Raw genomic sequence first — 16,604 nt, 5'->3', positions numbered from 1 at the left:
TTTCAGTCCTTGAAAACCCCAACCAATTGCATTGATATCATGTAGAGCGAAATGTGCGCCGACAACATTTATTACTGAAATTACCTTGCAGCTGTTTCAGGTGCAATATAATTTTATGCCACGCGTGACATAATGAGCGTGTTTCATCCCTCAAGGATGCTGGTGAGGAAACCTGCGCCACTCACTTCCTCTCTTTATGTTATTCTTTTGTCCTTTTTCTAGTTTTATGACAAGTTGTGATGAACTCAGACCAGGAAAGGCCGTACATTTGCAACGCTCCAGGCTGTTCTCAGGTAAGTGTGTCAAGAAAAAAGTGTGTAATATGAAGAGGAGACACAGAGATTGCCTGAGGGGGTGGGGGGGTTACCGTCTTACACATCAAGGAGGACACTAAGAGCTGTGAAACACACCTCTTTTAACAAAAATGCTTATATTTTTAGACATTTTGTCACACTTACACATTTGTTTTCTGCTTTTTTCATGTTTTAAAAAAAAGCGATTTCCCACTGAAGACCATCTGATGATACATCGACACAAACATGAGATGACCCTTAAGTTTCCCTCCATAAAGAATGACAACATGTTATCAGGTGAGTTACGGCTTGCCAGTCGCCTGTAATTTCACAGTGTGTCTTGTTGAGGATAGGATAGGATGGCACTTTATTGCATCTGGTCATGTGACCGTCAGGCTACATGCTGACATACAAATGAGACAACCACCTTTAAAAACGTTTTGACACTTTGCATTCGGCCATTAACGAAATGATTCTACCCTTATCATTTGCAAAATGTATAAACTTGCAGTCGTTGCACGTTTCAGAATTAAAGTTAAATGTATAATTAACCCTAATAATAGTGACAGGAATGATGCCGTTAGACTAATGTACTATGGCAGGGGTCGGCAAACCAAAACGTTGAAAGAGCCATGTTGGACCAAAAATACTAAAAAATAATCTGTCTGGAGCCGCATAAAGTGAAAAGCCGTATATAAGTCTTATAATGAAGGCAACACATGACGTAAGTGTCTATATCAGCTATAATAGCCTACTATCAGAATGACTATGTGTCGCAGCCTGAAGCAAATCTTTGTTGTCAGAAATGTTGAAATATAATACTTATTCTACACATTTTTACAACAATAGAAACCATCAGAGGTTGCTCAGAAGGTGATATAACTCCTGGAAATGACTGGCTTTAATGTGTGTGTCCAAGTTAAAGGAAACGGCAGGCTGTCTTCTTTTACAAACCCCGTTTCCATATGAGTTGGGAAATTGTGTTAGATGTAAATATAAACGGAATACAATGATTTGCAAATCATTTTCAACCCATATTCAGTTGAATATGCTACAAAGACAACATATTTGATGTTCAAACTGATAAACATTTTTTTTTGTTGCAAATAATCATTAACTTTAGAATTTGATGCCAGCAACACGTGACAAAGAAGTTGGGAAAGGTGGCAATGAATACTGATAAAGTTGAGGAATGCTCATCAAACACTTATTTGGAACATCCCACAGGTGTGCAGGCTAATTGGGAACAGGTGGGTGCCATGATTGGGTATAAAAGTAGATTCCATAAAATGCTCAGTCATTCACAAACAAGGATGGGGCGAGGGTCACCACTTTGTCAACAAATGCGTGAGCAAATTGTTGAACAGTTTAAGAAAAACCTTTCTCAACCAGCTATTGTAAGGAATTTAGAGATTTCACCATCTACGGTCCGTAATATCATCAAAGGGTTCAGAGAATCTGGAGAAATCACTGCACGTAAGCAGCTAAGCCCGTGACCTTCGATCCCTCAGGCTGTACTGCATCAACAAGCGACATCAGTGTGTAAAGGATATCACCACATGGGCTCAGGAACACTTCAGAAACCCACTGTAAGTAACTACAGTTGGTCGCTACATCTGTAAGTGCAAGTTAAAACTCTCCTATGCAAGGCGAAAACCGTTTATCAACAACACCCAGAAACGCCGTCGGCTTTGCTGGGCCTGAGCTCATCTAAGATGGACTGATACAAAGTGGAAAAGTGTTCTGTGGTCTGACAAGTCCACATTTCATAATGTTTTTGAAAACTGTGGATGTCGTGTCCTTCGGACCAAAGAGGAAAAGAACCATCCGGATTGTTATAGGCACAAAGTTGAAAAGCCAGCATCTGTGATGGTATGGGGGTGTATTACTGCCCAAGACATGGGTAACTTACACATCTGTGAAGGCGCCATTAATGCTGAAAGATACATACAAGTTTTGGAGCAACATATGTTGCCATCCAAGCAACGTTACCATGGACGCCCCTGCTTATTTCAGCAAGACAATGCCAAGCCACGTGTTACATCAACATGGCTTCATAGTAAAAGAGTGCGGGTACTAGACTGGCCTGCCTGCAGTCCAGACCTGTCTCCCATTGAAAATGTGTGGCGCATTATGAAGCCTAAAATACCACAACGGAGACCCCCGGACTGTTGAACAACTTAAGCTGTACATCAAGCAAGAATGGGAAATAATTTCACCTGAGAATCTTAAAAAATGTGTCTTCTCAGTTCCCAAACGTTTACTGAGTGTTGTTAAAAGGAAAGGCCATGTAACACAGTGGTGAACATGCCCTTTCCCAACTACTTTGGCACGTGTTGCAGCCATGAAATTCTAAATTAATTATTATTTGCAAAAAAAAAAATAAAGTTTATGAGTTTGAACATCAAATATCTTGTCTTTGTAGTGCATTCAATTGAATATGGGTTGAAAAGGATTTGCAAATCATTGTATTCCGTTTATATTTACATCTAACACAATTTCCCAACTCATATGGAAACAGGGTTTGTAATTGATTTATTACAATCTTTGGCAAGCTAGGTAATGTTTGCTGTGGTCTGGAACAACATGGCACACATCTGAAATGCAGCCAATATTACATACAGATAATGTGTCATGAGCAGTGTTGGGTTAGTTACTGAAAACCAGTAACTAGTTACAGTTACTAGTTACTTTATTTCAAAAGTAACTCAGTTACTAACTCAGTTACTTACACCAAAAAGTAATGCGTTACTGTGAAAAGTAACTATTTAGTTACTTCTTTTTTTCTTCTTTTTTTTTTTAAAGCTCCCATTAATGCCCTTTTTGCCTTCATTTCAGTACTGTTATTGCACTGGAGAATAATACAATCTGTTGATCAACTTGACATACATTTTTATTTTCCTTTTAACATAATGAATGAAAAACAGTGCAACATAAAAAGGCATTCCTCCTTTCTTTAAACTTGGACCAATGACCATTAATAAAAAACAAGTTTAAGTGCAACATAAGAAGAAACATCATCTTCCTTGAAACATAGGTAGTGAAATAAAGCCTGACATCTGGAGTGATGCTGCTGTCTTCCACACTTGGAGCCATGGATTGTAGAATACTTGTTTTCAGTGGCAGGATCATTGACACAGATGGTGAAGTTTCAGTGCTCAGTAGAGATGGAACACTTTTAAGCACCTGGAGGACCTCATCTGCCACTCTCACATCATCATCAGACAGGGTGACATTTGTCTTCAGGGTGTTGTGGGTCAATGCAGAGTATATAGCTGCCTGCTGCTCCAACATATCATAAGTGGCGTTCCACCTCGTTGGGACATCATGTATGAGCAGGCAGCTTTAGCATTTCTTGCTTTGTCTTAAGCACATGAGCAGCTGTTGTGCTTGGGTGGAAGTAAGAAACCTTCCTGATCCTCCCAAAGAGGCGCTCCATCCTATTGACTGAGATTCCCTTCTGTGATGCCAAATTCACTACATGTGCAAAGCACCTATCTGTGGTCCCAGTCCTGCCTCATTCTCTGTAATTATTTGATTTTTGGCATTATCACGTGTGACTGGGATATCTTTATCTTCCATTCCTCCACTGTTTGTGTCAGCACCTGCGCAAGGTGACTCTCGTAGAGGGGGCGTGTCTTCTCATCTCCCAGTCTGCTGTGATGAAGTGAGCGCTTATAGTTCCGCTGGACGTCCACCCGTCTGTCATGAGCGCAACAGCTGATGCTCGGGATAGTTCATCCACAACTTTTTTCTTCTCCTGCTCATAAGGATCTGGCACAATCTTATTGCTGAAGTGGGTGCGCGACGGGATGTTGTAACGTGGTTCAAGCACGTTCAGCGTGTGTTTAAAACCCTCGTTTTGCACAACCGAGTCTGCACTTATAAACACACCGATTCAATGGCGGGGGCGTTCAAGCTCCTCCGTTACTCCGCTCGCCATGACCACGCTGTGTGTGGACTGAACGTGCCAACAACCTTTTTTTGTTTGTTTCATATATCAAACCGCGGATCACCTCCCCCCACACACACACACATAGACCGCGCCTCTTTTCTTCTCTCCGGCTTGTGACAGAGGAAGATTCAGAAGAACGACACCGCTGCGCTTCTGTTTCTAGCCGATACTACATCAAAAGTAACGTAAAATAACGCAGTAACGCATCATGTAGTAACGGTAACTAAATTACTGAATAAAAAAAAATAACGCGTTAGATTACTAGTTACCGCCGAAACTAACGGCGTTACAGTAACGCGTTACTTTGTAACGCGTTAGTCCCAACACTGGTCATGAGACATGCACAACTAAATTATATACAAAGAGGATAAAAGCAAAGGATATTAAATGAGCTCAAATATACATGTACCTACAAACGAGGCATAATGATGCAATATGTACATACAGCTAGTCTGAATAGCATGTTAGCATTGATTAGCTTGCAGTCATGCACTGACTAAATATGCCAGATTAGCACTCCAACAAGTCAACAACATCAACAAAGAAACTTTTGTTGAGACAAAGAAGGAGTGGAAGATTTTACATGTAAACAAACTGTTGCGTCACAGTCCACACTGTGGTGAGTTCAAGAACCGCTGAACTTAGTAGGACAAAACGATGTCCACCAAATACTCTCATCAGTGAAGCATACACACAAACATTAAACAGTGGACTTTCTAACAATTGGGAAGGTTTGTGTCATGTTTGTCCTCAAACAAAAAACATACTAAAACAAAAAAAATATTTTCCCCCCATCTTTTTCCATTTTCAATCCTTTTTAAAAAATGTTCCAGGGAGCCACTAGGGTGGCACTAAAGAGCCGCATGCGGCTTGAGAGCCGCGGGTTGCTGACCCCCATACTATGTATGGCATTACACCATTATACAATGGCATTACTTTTTTTCCAGTAATGGGTAATCTATTTCAGCAGACTTTCCCAAATAATTCATTAATAATAATAGTAGCTATAATTAATTACTTTTAAAAGTAATTTTCCTGAACACCGACCACTATACTCAGGCCCAGCTTGACATCGTATTGTAAAAGGCAGTATTTTATTACTCAACATTAGTGCTGCCTTTGACTAAGGATTTTCATAGTTGGACCTGATTCGTTGGGTTTTCCAAAATGTTTTTTGTATGCTAGCATCTATGTTACATATATGCCAGCAAGGGTAAAGCTAATGGGGACCCCCACAAATAAATAGATATCGTTTGCAATTGTTTCCCCTTAAAAAGGCTATAAAACACAGAGATTGGATGTTGTCGTAGTCAATTTGAACTTGAAGTGCCCCCCGAGTTGGGTTTCTCAGCTGTGGTCCGTTTGGGCCGCAGCGGTACTCAGTTGTAATACACTTTTCCATCACTTGCAGCTAATGACAATTTCAAACAAACAGAAGAAGTCTGGAGCAAAAGAAGTTTCGTAAGCGCAAAAATTATGACTGATGTGGTGAAGCTGTATTTTCATTTGCACTTCAGTTTTATTGAGTGATTATTTAAGAAACATGTTCATTATTATTTTAGTTCAAATGTATTTATTTTACACAACTTAAGGCAGTCACTCCACACAAGAACACAAGGTTGTAGTACTCCATCAAAGTGTATATTGTCTTTGACCAGCGCCTGAGACACATTACTCTCATCACTCAAAAAACTTAATTGTATTTATTTTTGATAGATTTTTGCTATTATAGTTAAAACGTTTTTTTTTGTTTTTTTTTCACAATAACACTTTAATACTATATATGTTTTAATATATTTACAAATAATAATATGTATATTGTTTTCTGTAACACCTCTCGATTGAAAGTTGCATTACGGATAAAATCGATTGTTATAACTATTATTATGATTGAAGCACAGGAGTGCACGTGGTTAGCAACGTTAGCAAATTGCTGGTTTGCACTCACGTGACCTTCAGGTTTCCACAGTAAGGCAAATATTCAACATGGCTACTATTTATTTACATTTAGCAGTGCAGATATCAGCGTATTTGAAAAGTTGAAACATTTTTTTTCACTTTATGATGGGCTATTTTAGTAAATCCGGAATAACTTTTACCCAAATCCCTTTTGGAACAATTTCTACAGGCGACAACACAGCAAGTAACCAACACTTTCACTCTGCCATAAATTTGAGGTGACAGCAACCCATGTGACGTTACATGAAACCCAGAACTACGTTTGTTAACATCGGTGATTTGCCATGTGCCATCGCCAACTATTGGCCTGGCATGCATACTGCAGCTTCAACTGTTGTTTCTGCAACTCTGCGAAGATGGGGTTAGTTTGGACAACTTTGGGCCTGATCTACTAAGGGTTTGGTAGCACATGCAAAGCCGATCTACTACTTACGCGAAGAGGATTATGTCTCTTAAGTGAGCAGAATAAGGAGCGCAATAATTCAGTGTGTCTGTCTTCATGAATATGCAGAATATATGGGGATCATCAGAACGCCCACAATACTGGAAGGAGAAAATGCTAATATTTTCATTCAGCATGCGCAGTGTGATCAATCAAGGTGAAACTGCTCTGCCGGCGCTATTTTGCACCTTTTTTTCAGTACGCCTAACACTTAGTATGTGCAAACTGACAGATACAGTTACACTCACGGCTGTGAGAAAAGAGGTGAATGCGCTGCAAAGACAGATGATGGACAGAGAATCCTCTGTCCTTCGTGTGTGTCAACATATTGGGACTGTCAGAAATAAAATAATATTAGACATACCGTCTATTCAGCAATAGAATTTTAGAATTTTATATCTGTTGGATGCCTATAGGGGCTGATTAAAATTAAAATTGGCGTCAGCTGGCATTTCTTTTTTAAATGCTGTTATTTTTTAATTGAGGAAATGTATTACTATATAACTGTATATCTTCTTTATTAAAAAAATGTCTTGCAATATGCAATTTATTTCGTTTGGATCATTCCAAACGCATGAATGCGCTGCTGTTGTAATGATCCAACGCCTCCCTGCAGAGTGCGCATCAGCGAGCTAAAAACAGTTTCTGTTGTCTTGATTGCAAATCTATATTGCAGAAAAGGTGTTACAGATTACAGATGTGTGTTGTTAGTTCAACAACATCGCACACAGTTTGGTGAGCATAATCACATGAATGTGGAGGGTAATGAGTGTTGCCATTGCCACAGCCAGTAGACCATCCATTCATCCATCTTCTTCCGCTTATCCGAGGTCGGGTCGCGGGGGCAGCAGCCTAAGCAGGGAAGCCCAGACTTCCCTCTCCCCAGCCACTTCGTCCAGCTCCTCCCGGGGGATCCCGAGGCGTTCCCAGGCCAGCCGGGAGAGATAGTCTTCCCAACGTGTCCTGGGTCATCCCCATGGCCTCCTACCGGTCGGACGTGCACGAAACACCTCCCTAAGGAGGCGTTCGGGTGGCATCCTGACCAGATGCCCGAACCACCTCATCTGGCTCCTCTCGATGTGGAGCCAGTACACGCAAAAACGAATTTAAAAAACGGTCTGCACCAGTTATCAACCGTACATGCATGCAGTCTTAGTGGATCACAAGCAACACAACAACCAATTTTATAGTTGCACATTTGGATTTTAGTAGATCACACCCTTTGTCTTTAAAAACATGCAAACATTTGTGTTTAACTGATTGACTTTGTTTACTTCATCTAATTGCCTACTGTGCAAAGAAACAGTAGCATTTACATTAGGCTACAATTATGACCAATACTCAGCTCTTGATTAAAAACTCAGGATATGCTGAATAGGTGTTATACGACTGAGTAGCTTTTTGCTTTATTTGTCCATATTATTGTTTAGTTAACTCTCTTATCCGGGAAATCGCAAAAAGCCGCTCCCTGACCAGGGCTCATAAAATCAGTAGAGACTCCTCCCACCCCCCACCAAGGACTGTTCTCACTGCTGGACTTTGGAAAGAGGTTCCGCAGCCTCCGTAGCAGAACCTCCAGATTCTGTAACAGCTTCTTCCCTCAGGCCATAAGCCTCTTGAACGCATCATAATAATCCCCTCAATTCCCCCCCAAAATGGATTAACTTGATGGAATATAAAGACAATATAACATACATTCATAAACGTGGATGTATATGCAAAAGTGCAATATATTTATCTGTACAGTAAATCTATTTATATCTGCACCTTATTGCTCTTTTATACTGCACTACAACCAGCTAATGCAACAAAATTGTGTTGTTATCTGTACTCTGAAGTTCAAATTTGAATGACAATAAAGGAAGTCTAAGTCTAAGTTATCGCGTTCAAATATTGCTCATAAGCACATTAAACCTCCAAAATTGTACACAAATATGCCAAGTACTAAACTGTAATGAGGGCTCATAGGTCAGCATGCAAGTCAGAGTCAAGCAAGCCTTGCTCCCCTGAAAGTAGATAAACACACTCTTGAGCTATGCTTTTAGCCTTTGAAACCACCCTGATCCTAAAAATCACCCTCAACTGTCTGAAACCTGAGCTATGTGCACCCCCCCCCCCCCCCCCCCCCCCCCCCCCCCCCCCCCCCCCCCACAAAGCCAAGTTGAATACCACAGCTTTGAGTGAACTCAACAAATGAGACTCCCGCATGGTAGGTGAGATCTGTGCTTTATCAGCTGCAGTGGCGCTGTCTAAAAAGTGTCTCTCCCCCTCCATCCCATTGAAAGTTGTCATGTTTTCTTAACAAATAATAGCAACTACATTGTAGCAATAAACCTCTTTATTATTATAAGCACATTTACACTGTTACAAAAGTGCTAAACAACAGAAAACTACAAGTAAATCAATCCAGGAAAGCATCCAACCTTCAGTTCATGTGTGCAATGTTATTTCCGTCCTTCCTACATGTATACACTTTTAAACATGGAATAATACTCAAGTCAGTACTTATTGGTTCTCCTTCTCAGACCAGACGCCGACGCCAACGCGCTTCCTGAAGAACTGTGAGGAGGTGGGACTGTTCAGTGAGCTGGACTGCTCCATTGAGCAGGAGTTTTGCAAGGCTCAGGAAGAAGAGGACTCAAAACAGGTACTGCGGGAAGAGAAGCCTCGGGTTAAAACAGGTGAACCCAAAGACACTCTTAACAGGGGTCAGGTCAGGTGCCGGTGACCTGTTGTCTTGTGTGGCCATCAATCATGTCACCTTTGCACCGCCAGCACTCCAGTTCAGTTTACTTTGCTTCGGTAGGTTTACAATGAAAACTGGTTGGATTGTTCACTACGCTGACCTCGGTGGAAAAGGTTTGATCACCTATGACTTAGGATGTCTTGGCAGTTCTAGTCACGTTTCAAGTGGCGGCCCGGGGGCCAAATCCGAGTTCAGCTCAAGACTTGGGAGACAAACATTTTGGCAGCAAATTCCTAAAAACACTAGAGTGTTCCTGTTGTATGGAGGAACTTGGACCACTGTAAACACATTGGCAGATCCTTGCATTGATGTTTTAACCTTGCTAGCAAACATTGGGGGCCAAACTTGTGATTTACATAACTGAGGTTTTCCTCAAAATACTCCTGAAGCCGGATAACTCCTTAAACAAATAATTATTTAGCCTAAGCAGCGTGTCAGCCACACTAAACCATTGTTTAAGGTCCCCCTCCTTGGATAACTTTTTACACGGGTAAGTGCCCCGTGTATTTCTTGAATCTCCCGCTCTTAGCTTTGTATGGACTCATCGATCGTTTACAAACTGAGTTCGGAGAGGAAGTGATGCCAGGAAGACCGCGCCCCACACAGGAAGGGACGTCAGAAAGAACGCGCCACAGCCAGCTTCATAACAAGCGGTTTCGTAACTTGGAGCTCCTTCTTCTACATGTACAGACGCTTGTGGAAATCACACATGAATACAGTGGTTCTTAACCTGGGTTCGATCAAACAACAGAAGAATAAGTGATTGTTACATTTTAACAGAAGTGTAGATAGAACATGTTGAACCGGAAAATAAGCAGATATTAACAGTAGATCAGTGGTTCTTAACCTGGGTTCGATCGAACCCTAGGGGTTCGGTGAGTCGGCCTCAGGGATTCGGTGGAGGTCGAGACACACCCGACTCATCGTGTAAATAAAAACTTTTCCCTATCGGCGTATTACGGATACGGCAACAGCAGAAGTCAGACTGATTTGCAGGTGTGTAATTTGTTGTGAGTTTAAGCACTGTGTTGGCTTTGTTGTTTGAACAAGGTGATGTTCATGCACGGTTCATTTTGTGCACCAGTAAAAAAACATGGTAACACTTTAGTATGGGGAACATATTCACCATTAATTAGTTGCTTATTAACATTCAAATTAGTAACATATTGGCTCTTAACTAGTCATTTTTAAGTACTTATTAATGCCTTATTCGGCATGGCCTTATTATAACCCTAACCCTCTAACCCTGGCCCTAACCCTCTAACCCTAACCCGAACCCTAACCCTAACCAAATAACTCTAAATTAAGTCTTTGTTACTTAGAATATGTTCCCCATACTAAAGTGTTACCAAAAACATATAACTTTGTCTTGAATTTGAAAAAAAAAGGAGGGTTCGGTGAATGCGCATATGAAACTGGTGGGGTTCGGTACCTCCAACAAGGTTAAGAACCACTGCATGAATACCTTAAGAGACGAAAACGTGTGATTGCAGCTATTTGGGATACAACACTTCTCAGACGGCAAGAGAACTTTCCAATGTCCAGGTCAGCTGTGATTCTACTTACCGAAAAACTTTGTCTGTTTGTCGAAGGAGAGACAATGAGAATGCGAGCTCCCGTGAATGTGATAAAAAAAGGTAGCGCCTGTTTTGTATTACCTGAATCTGTTTTGTATTAACTGAATCTGTCTGTCTGGGAGATCTCCTCCCATCTAAGTCATGGAAGGAGTACGGAAAACAGCGAATGCTTTTGGACTGGCAAAGCAGACTGTATCAGTTATTGTCCGCCATGTATGTCGCGGACTCAACGTCTGGGTCCAGAGTATATAAAGTCACTAAAAAGGAATGGACAATGAAGGTGAAGGCAAAAGAGTGAGGAGTGTCCTGACCAGATATCTAGATCCCTAGATTGATTGATGTAAAATGTTCTTTGTCACATTGTTTACTTTCACGTGTCCATTAAATATTTGATTAATTTATGATGGCTCAGGTGTGATTCACTACAATAGGACCCCACAGCACACTGGATTCCAGTTAATTGAAATACCACAACACTGGATATTGTTCAGATAAGTTCAATTTAAGAACTTGCATACAAAGCAACACTGGAGGTGACTATGATGTGCGCATTTTCCGCGCATGCGTACTAGGTCGCGTTGCGCCGGCGGATGGAGGGGGGGAGGGGGTCTTAAACAACCATTGTATGTGTGTGTGTGTGGACAAGGATAAGGTTAGGTGGGATTTACCCTGGATAACCTTAGCTTAGCTTGGTGTAGAAGGGGTCTAAGTCCTCTCCTTTTTGGAAATAACACATTTTTACGTAATGTAATTTATGTAACTAAGGTTTTAGCTTGTTTACTTCAATGCAGTCAGTAGTTATTTATTCAACTTATAACTATATATTAGTGGTGTTCCTCAAGGTTCCATTTTAGGTTTGCTCTTTTTCATCATTTGGGCTATTCAAAAGACGGGCCACAAGTTGAGTTAAAAAATCTGTGAAAGGCTCACATTTTTGCAGCAGATTCTTAAAAACACTAGAGTGGTGTCATCTTTGCAGATGGTCCCTAAAAACAGCAGCGCTCTCCTGTAACTCTGACAAAATTAATAAACCAAATGTCTACTGTAGAGGACGCTGGTCTTCCGAAATATACAAAATAAGTGAAGTGAATTATATTTATACAGCGCTTTTTCTCTGTGACTCAAAGCGCTTTACATTGTGAAACCCAATATCTAAGTTACATTTAAACCAGTGTTGGTGGCACTGGGAGCAGGTGGGTAAAGTGTCTTGCCCAAGGACACAACAGCAGTGACTAAGTTGGCAGAAGCGAGGATTGAATCTGGAACCCTCAAGTTACTAGAACGGCCACTCTACCAACCGAGCTATACCGCCCTAAGACTAATAGTGAAAGGAGAAGTCCGGGCCACTGGTCCTTAGCTTTGTGTAAAGGTGGCCTTCAAAACAATTAATCAAATGTGAAAGGGAAAAATAAATCCACCTAAATAGTTCATGTAAATTAGATAGCTACCAACAGCCTGGCATGTTCATGCTTGGTTGGTTCAGGGGTGTCCAAACTTTTCCCACTCAGGACGGCAGAGTGAAAAATCTAAAAGATATGGGGGGCCATTTTGATATTCTTCACTTTTAAAAGCAGTAAAATATCAATTTTTTCCAACACAAACAGCCTGCATGTCAGCTCTGTGCTAACAGCGTCATCATTTAAATCAGCGGTCTCCAAACTACGGCCCACGGGAAGTCCCAAGTTAAAAAAAACAAAATAAACAATTTTTATTTATTATTTATTTATTTTTTATTATTATTTTTCTAAATCTGTCCTTTCTAATCCATTTTTTCCCGCTTGTTACTCCCGGTGTCTCCTAGCTGCTCAGGCAAATCATATTGTCTAAAAATAAATGTTCCCATCGATAACGTGACATCATCGCGCTCGGAATATATATATATAAATATGTATATATATATATATATATATATATATATATATATATATACAGCCCGGCCCCCGACCACATTTTTTTAACCTAATGCGGCCCCCGAGTCAAAAAGTTTAGGCACCCCTGATTTAAATTTTTTCCCTACATTGCTTTAGTTTGCTTTTTTTTTTCTCGACATTCTATGTTTTTTTAAATACATTTTTCTTAGTAATATTATTTTCTATATGTGTTAAAAAAAAAAAGGCTACCGTATTTCCTTGAATTGCCGCCGGGTATATAGTATGCGCATACCTAGAATTACAGCCGGGTCAAACTCGTTTGGCAAAATAATTAGCGCATGCTTAGCATTACCGCCGGCTCAGGATTAACGCCGGGTCAAACTCGTTTTGCAAAATATTATTTTTATTAGTGCATGTCTAGAATTTCCGCCGGGTCAAACTTGTTTCGCAAAATAATTAGCATATGCCTCGAATTTCCTCCGGGTCAAACTCGTCACGTCACGAGTTACACTTCACCTGTCATCATTTTCAAAATGGAGGAGGCTGATTTCAACATTTTAAAATCGCATAAAGGGAAGAAGATAAAGAGCTATTCAGTAGGATTTAAGGTCCAAGCTATTGAATATGCTAAAAAGAACAGTAAGCAGCTATGTTTTATTAATATACCGTAGCTGCGTGTGTCAAATATTAGTCATTAAATGACTCCCGCCTCCTGGTGGTAGAGGGCGCTAGTGATCCTTCTTGCGACTACTCGGCTGCAGAAGAAGTGACAACAAGCAGCAACAGTGAGCAGCGATCGTTTATTTTTTCCTCTCGCTTGCACTTTTAACATGGAGGATTACATATCTAAAATAAAACAGTTTTCTAAACTGGACTTTCAATCGAAGCAGGAGGTAATAATTAAAGGAAGATCTCCATCGAGACAGAGGGACTTTTAAAACTGAAGAAAGATAAGGAAGACTTCTATAAACAAGTTATCGATGCTTTTGGTCAGAAGGAGCTGCGCATGGACTTCATGTATAAGTAAAGGTAAGACCATAATAAAGTTTTTTTTTATTAAATGTGCTTTTCATGATGGTATCCTTACATCACACTCAAAGCGCAGGCCTAAATTTACCGCATGGTAAGCGCCGGAGTGAGAAGAGGTTTTAAATTAATTACCGCCCCGGCGCTAATTCAAGGAAATACGGTATATGGCTGTTAAGAAATTAGCTGTGGGCCGCGAATTGCCCCCGGGCCACAGGTAATAGTGCTAATCATCCATAATGATTATTCATGCTGAAGATTTAAAATGTCTTATTTTATGTTCTTTCTCATTACTTATCATTGTCATAAGTAATTACAGCACTCTACCATATGGCGTCCCCTACGTACTACAGTATATAAACAAAACTTGAATGGTATTGCATCAACACCCTATTTTGGCATGTTCACATAAAAGTTTTGTCTGGTGTCACCTCTTGCACTCAGTCTTGTTGACTGTGACAGACATGGTTAGCAGGTGGAGATTTTTCACTCATTACTGATGAGTGGTTGAGAGATGGAGTTCTCCACCTGTAACTTCCAATAAAACTCCAGTCTCCTCTTAAGTTGAAGCACCCGAGACACATTTGCACACTTGTTGTTGTACTGTTCATTTTCAGATGTGGCAGATGAAGAAGACACGTTGGTACTTCTTATCTAATCTGTCTGTCTGGGAGGCTCGCTGTTGCAGAGCATGTTGTCTAGGTGTTTAGACTCTGGATCTTGTCTATGTGTGGGTCAAGCATGTCTAGCCTCCCCAGTCTGTGTGCTTTATGATGGGAGGCTGTGCTCAGTCAGCAGAGACTCTCTGGGGATGCAGAGCTACATATAAGGAAACGTGAAAATTAGAGCAGGGGTTTCCAATCCTTCATTAATACCATGCCATACCATACCAACTTTATTTATAAAGCCCTTTAAAAACAAGCACAGTTGAAGAACAAAGGGCTGTACACCACAAAGAAATAGAGGCAAAGGACAGACTAAAAAATAACATTTAAAACTGAAATAAAAATACACATTGAAAAAGCAAATGCAAATTACCCTAAGAACAATTTGTTGGATAAAAAACAGTTTAAAAAGTTAAAAGCTAAAAACAGTTTAAAGTCTCATGCTGAGTTAAAAGTCAGTGAATAAAAATGGGTTTTAAGAAGAATTAATGGCATATTCCAGTCCTTCTCAAATAGTGCCCTATCACTGTAACCACGGTGGGAGACGAGGAATCACTGGTGTGTTGTTTTCTTTATTGTAAATAAGCTTACAATGTTATGCAGAGGTATAGTTATAACAATTTTATAACCTACTCAGACTTCTTCTGTCCGGGTGAGATGCATGACTCATGATCTAGAATAAACTTTCAGGAAGCAACGGCGCCGCTATAAATAGTTTGTCTGCGTTAGCGTTTATAACAACAATATCAGGGTAATGTACAAATCACGAAATGTAAAAGTAGTATTGTTTGCAGTTTTTTAATAGTTATTTATTGGATTTTATGGGCGAAATAGTGGAGCTCCTATTGGCTCCGCTGTAAGCGGACTTTTATTCATATTTGCCAACCCTCCCGAATTTTCCGGGAGACTCCCGAAATTCAGCGCCTCTCCCGAAAACCTCCCGGGACAAATATTCTCCCGAAAATCTCCCGGTTTTCAGCCTGAGCTGGAGGCCACGCCCCTTTCAGCTCCATGCAGACCTGAGTGAGGACAGCCTTTTTTCATGACGGGAGGACAACAGGGTGACAAGAACTAAATCATCCAGACTAGAGATAAATTGTATTATTATGTTTATCTTACCTACAAATAAATATATTTGTTAATTAAAAAAAAGAGAAACTAAATAAATTTTTACTATATTTTGCTAAAAACATCAAAATTAATTGTATTTTTATTTGTATTTTTTCTGATAAACATGTTTGAAATAATTAATTTTAAATGATCATAATAATTCATTTAAAATGACCATATCTAATTATTAAAATAATTGCTTGTTTATCAACAACTTTAGCATTTTATTCATTACATTTTGAAGCTCTCAGAAGCCAAGTTATGTTATATTCCTTAAGATTTATTTATGCAAGTTTGAAGTATCAATTATCTAAACACAGTTTTGTTTGCATATTTTCAGGATGTGTTTTATATATATATATATATATATATATATATATATATATATATATATATATATATATATATATATATATATATTGTGTGTGTGTGTATGGAATGCTTGACTTGGTGAATTCTAGCTGTCAATATACTCCTCCCCTCTTAACCACGCCCCCAACAACGTCCCCCCACCCCCACCCCCACCCCCACCTCCCGAAATCGGAGGTCTCAAGGTTGGCAAGTATGCTTTTATTTATGTTTGTTTATTATTTAGAATTTAGAAGATGAGGTGGCAACTTGTCCAGGGTGTACCCCGCTTTTCGCCCGAATGCAGCTGAGATAGACTCCAGCACCCCCCGCTACCCCAAAAGGGACAAGCGGTAGAAAATGGATGGATGGATGGATATTACTTAGAATGCATTAAAAAAAAATCCATCCGTCGTCATGTCTTTTATAATGATTGTAAACGATAGGCAAAATTCCCCAAAAAGCTAAGTTCCCCTTTAAAGGCCATCATTTAATGCAACCTCTGATTTGTTTACATTTCAAAACATTTTTCCCATTGGACGTAATATAAGTAGAAATCACTTTTTTTTCTTCTATACAGGCAACATTAGTGTTGACATTAGGATTTGTGTC

General features: G+C 40.0%; 1 protein-coding gene across 3 annotated transcripts in view; it reads left to right on the top strand.

Annotated features, from left to right (window-relative positions):
• creb5b (cAMP responsive element binding protein 5b) overlaps nucleotides 1-16,604 on the top strand; it is a 182,793-nt gene that overhangs the window by 24,240 nt on the left and 141,949 nt on the right. For all 3 annotated transcript variants that reach the window (XM_072913011.1, XM_061953645.1, XM_061953638.1), the window contains exons 2-4: nucleotides 223-293; nucleotides 497-590; nucleotides 9,175-9,296. In XM_072913011.1, the coding sequence (XP_072769112.1) occupies nucleotides 240-293; nucleotides 497-590; nucleotides 9,175-9,296 (270 nt within the window). In that variant the 5' untranslated portion in view covers nucleotides 223-239. The remainder of the gene's footprint in view (nucleotides 1-222; nucleotides 294-496; nucleotides 591-9,174; nucleotides 9,297-16,604) is intronic.

Source organism: Nerophis lumbriciformis, linkage group LG04 (assembly GCF_033978685.3).
Source record: "Nerophis lumbriciformis linkage group LG04, RoL_Nlum_v2.1, whole genome shotgun sequence".
In the NCBI taxonomy this organism is placed as follows: domain Eukaryota; kingdom Metazoa; phylum Chordata; class Actinopteri; order Syngnathiformes; family Syngnathidae; genus Nerophis; species Nerophis lumbriciformis.
Note: the sequence above shows the minus strand (reverse complement) of the source record. Positions and strands in the feature narration are given on the sequence as shown.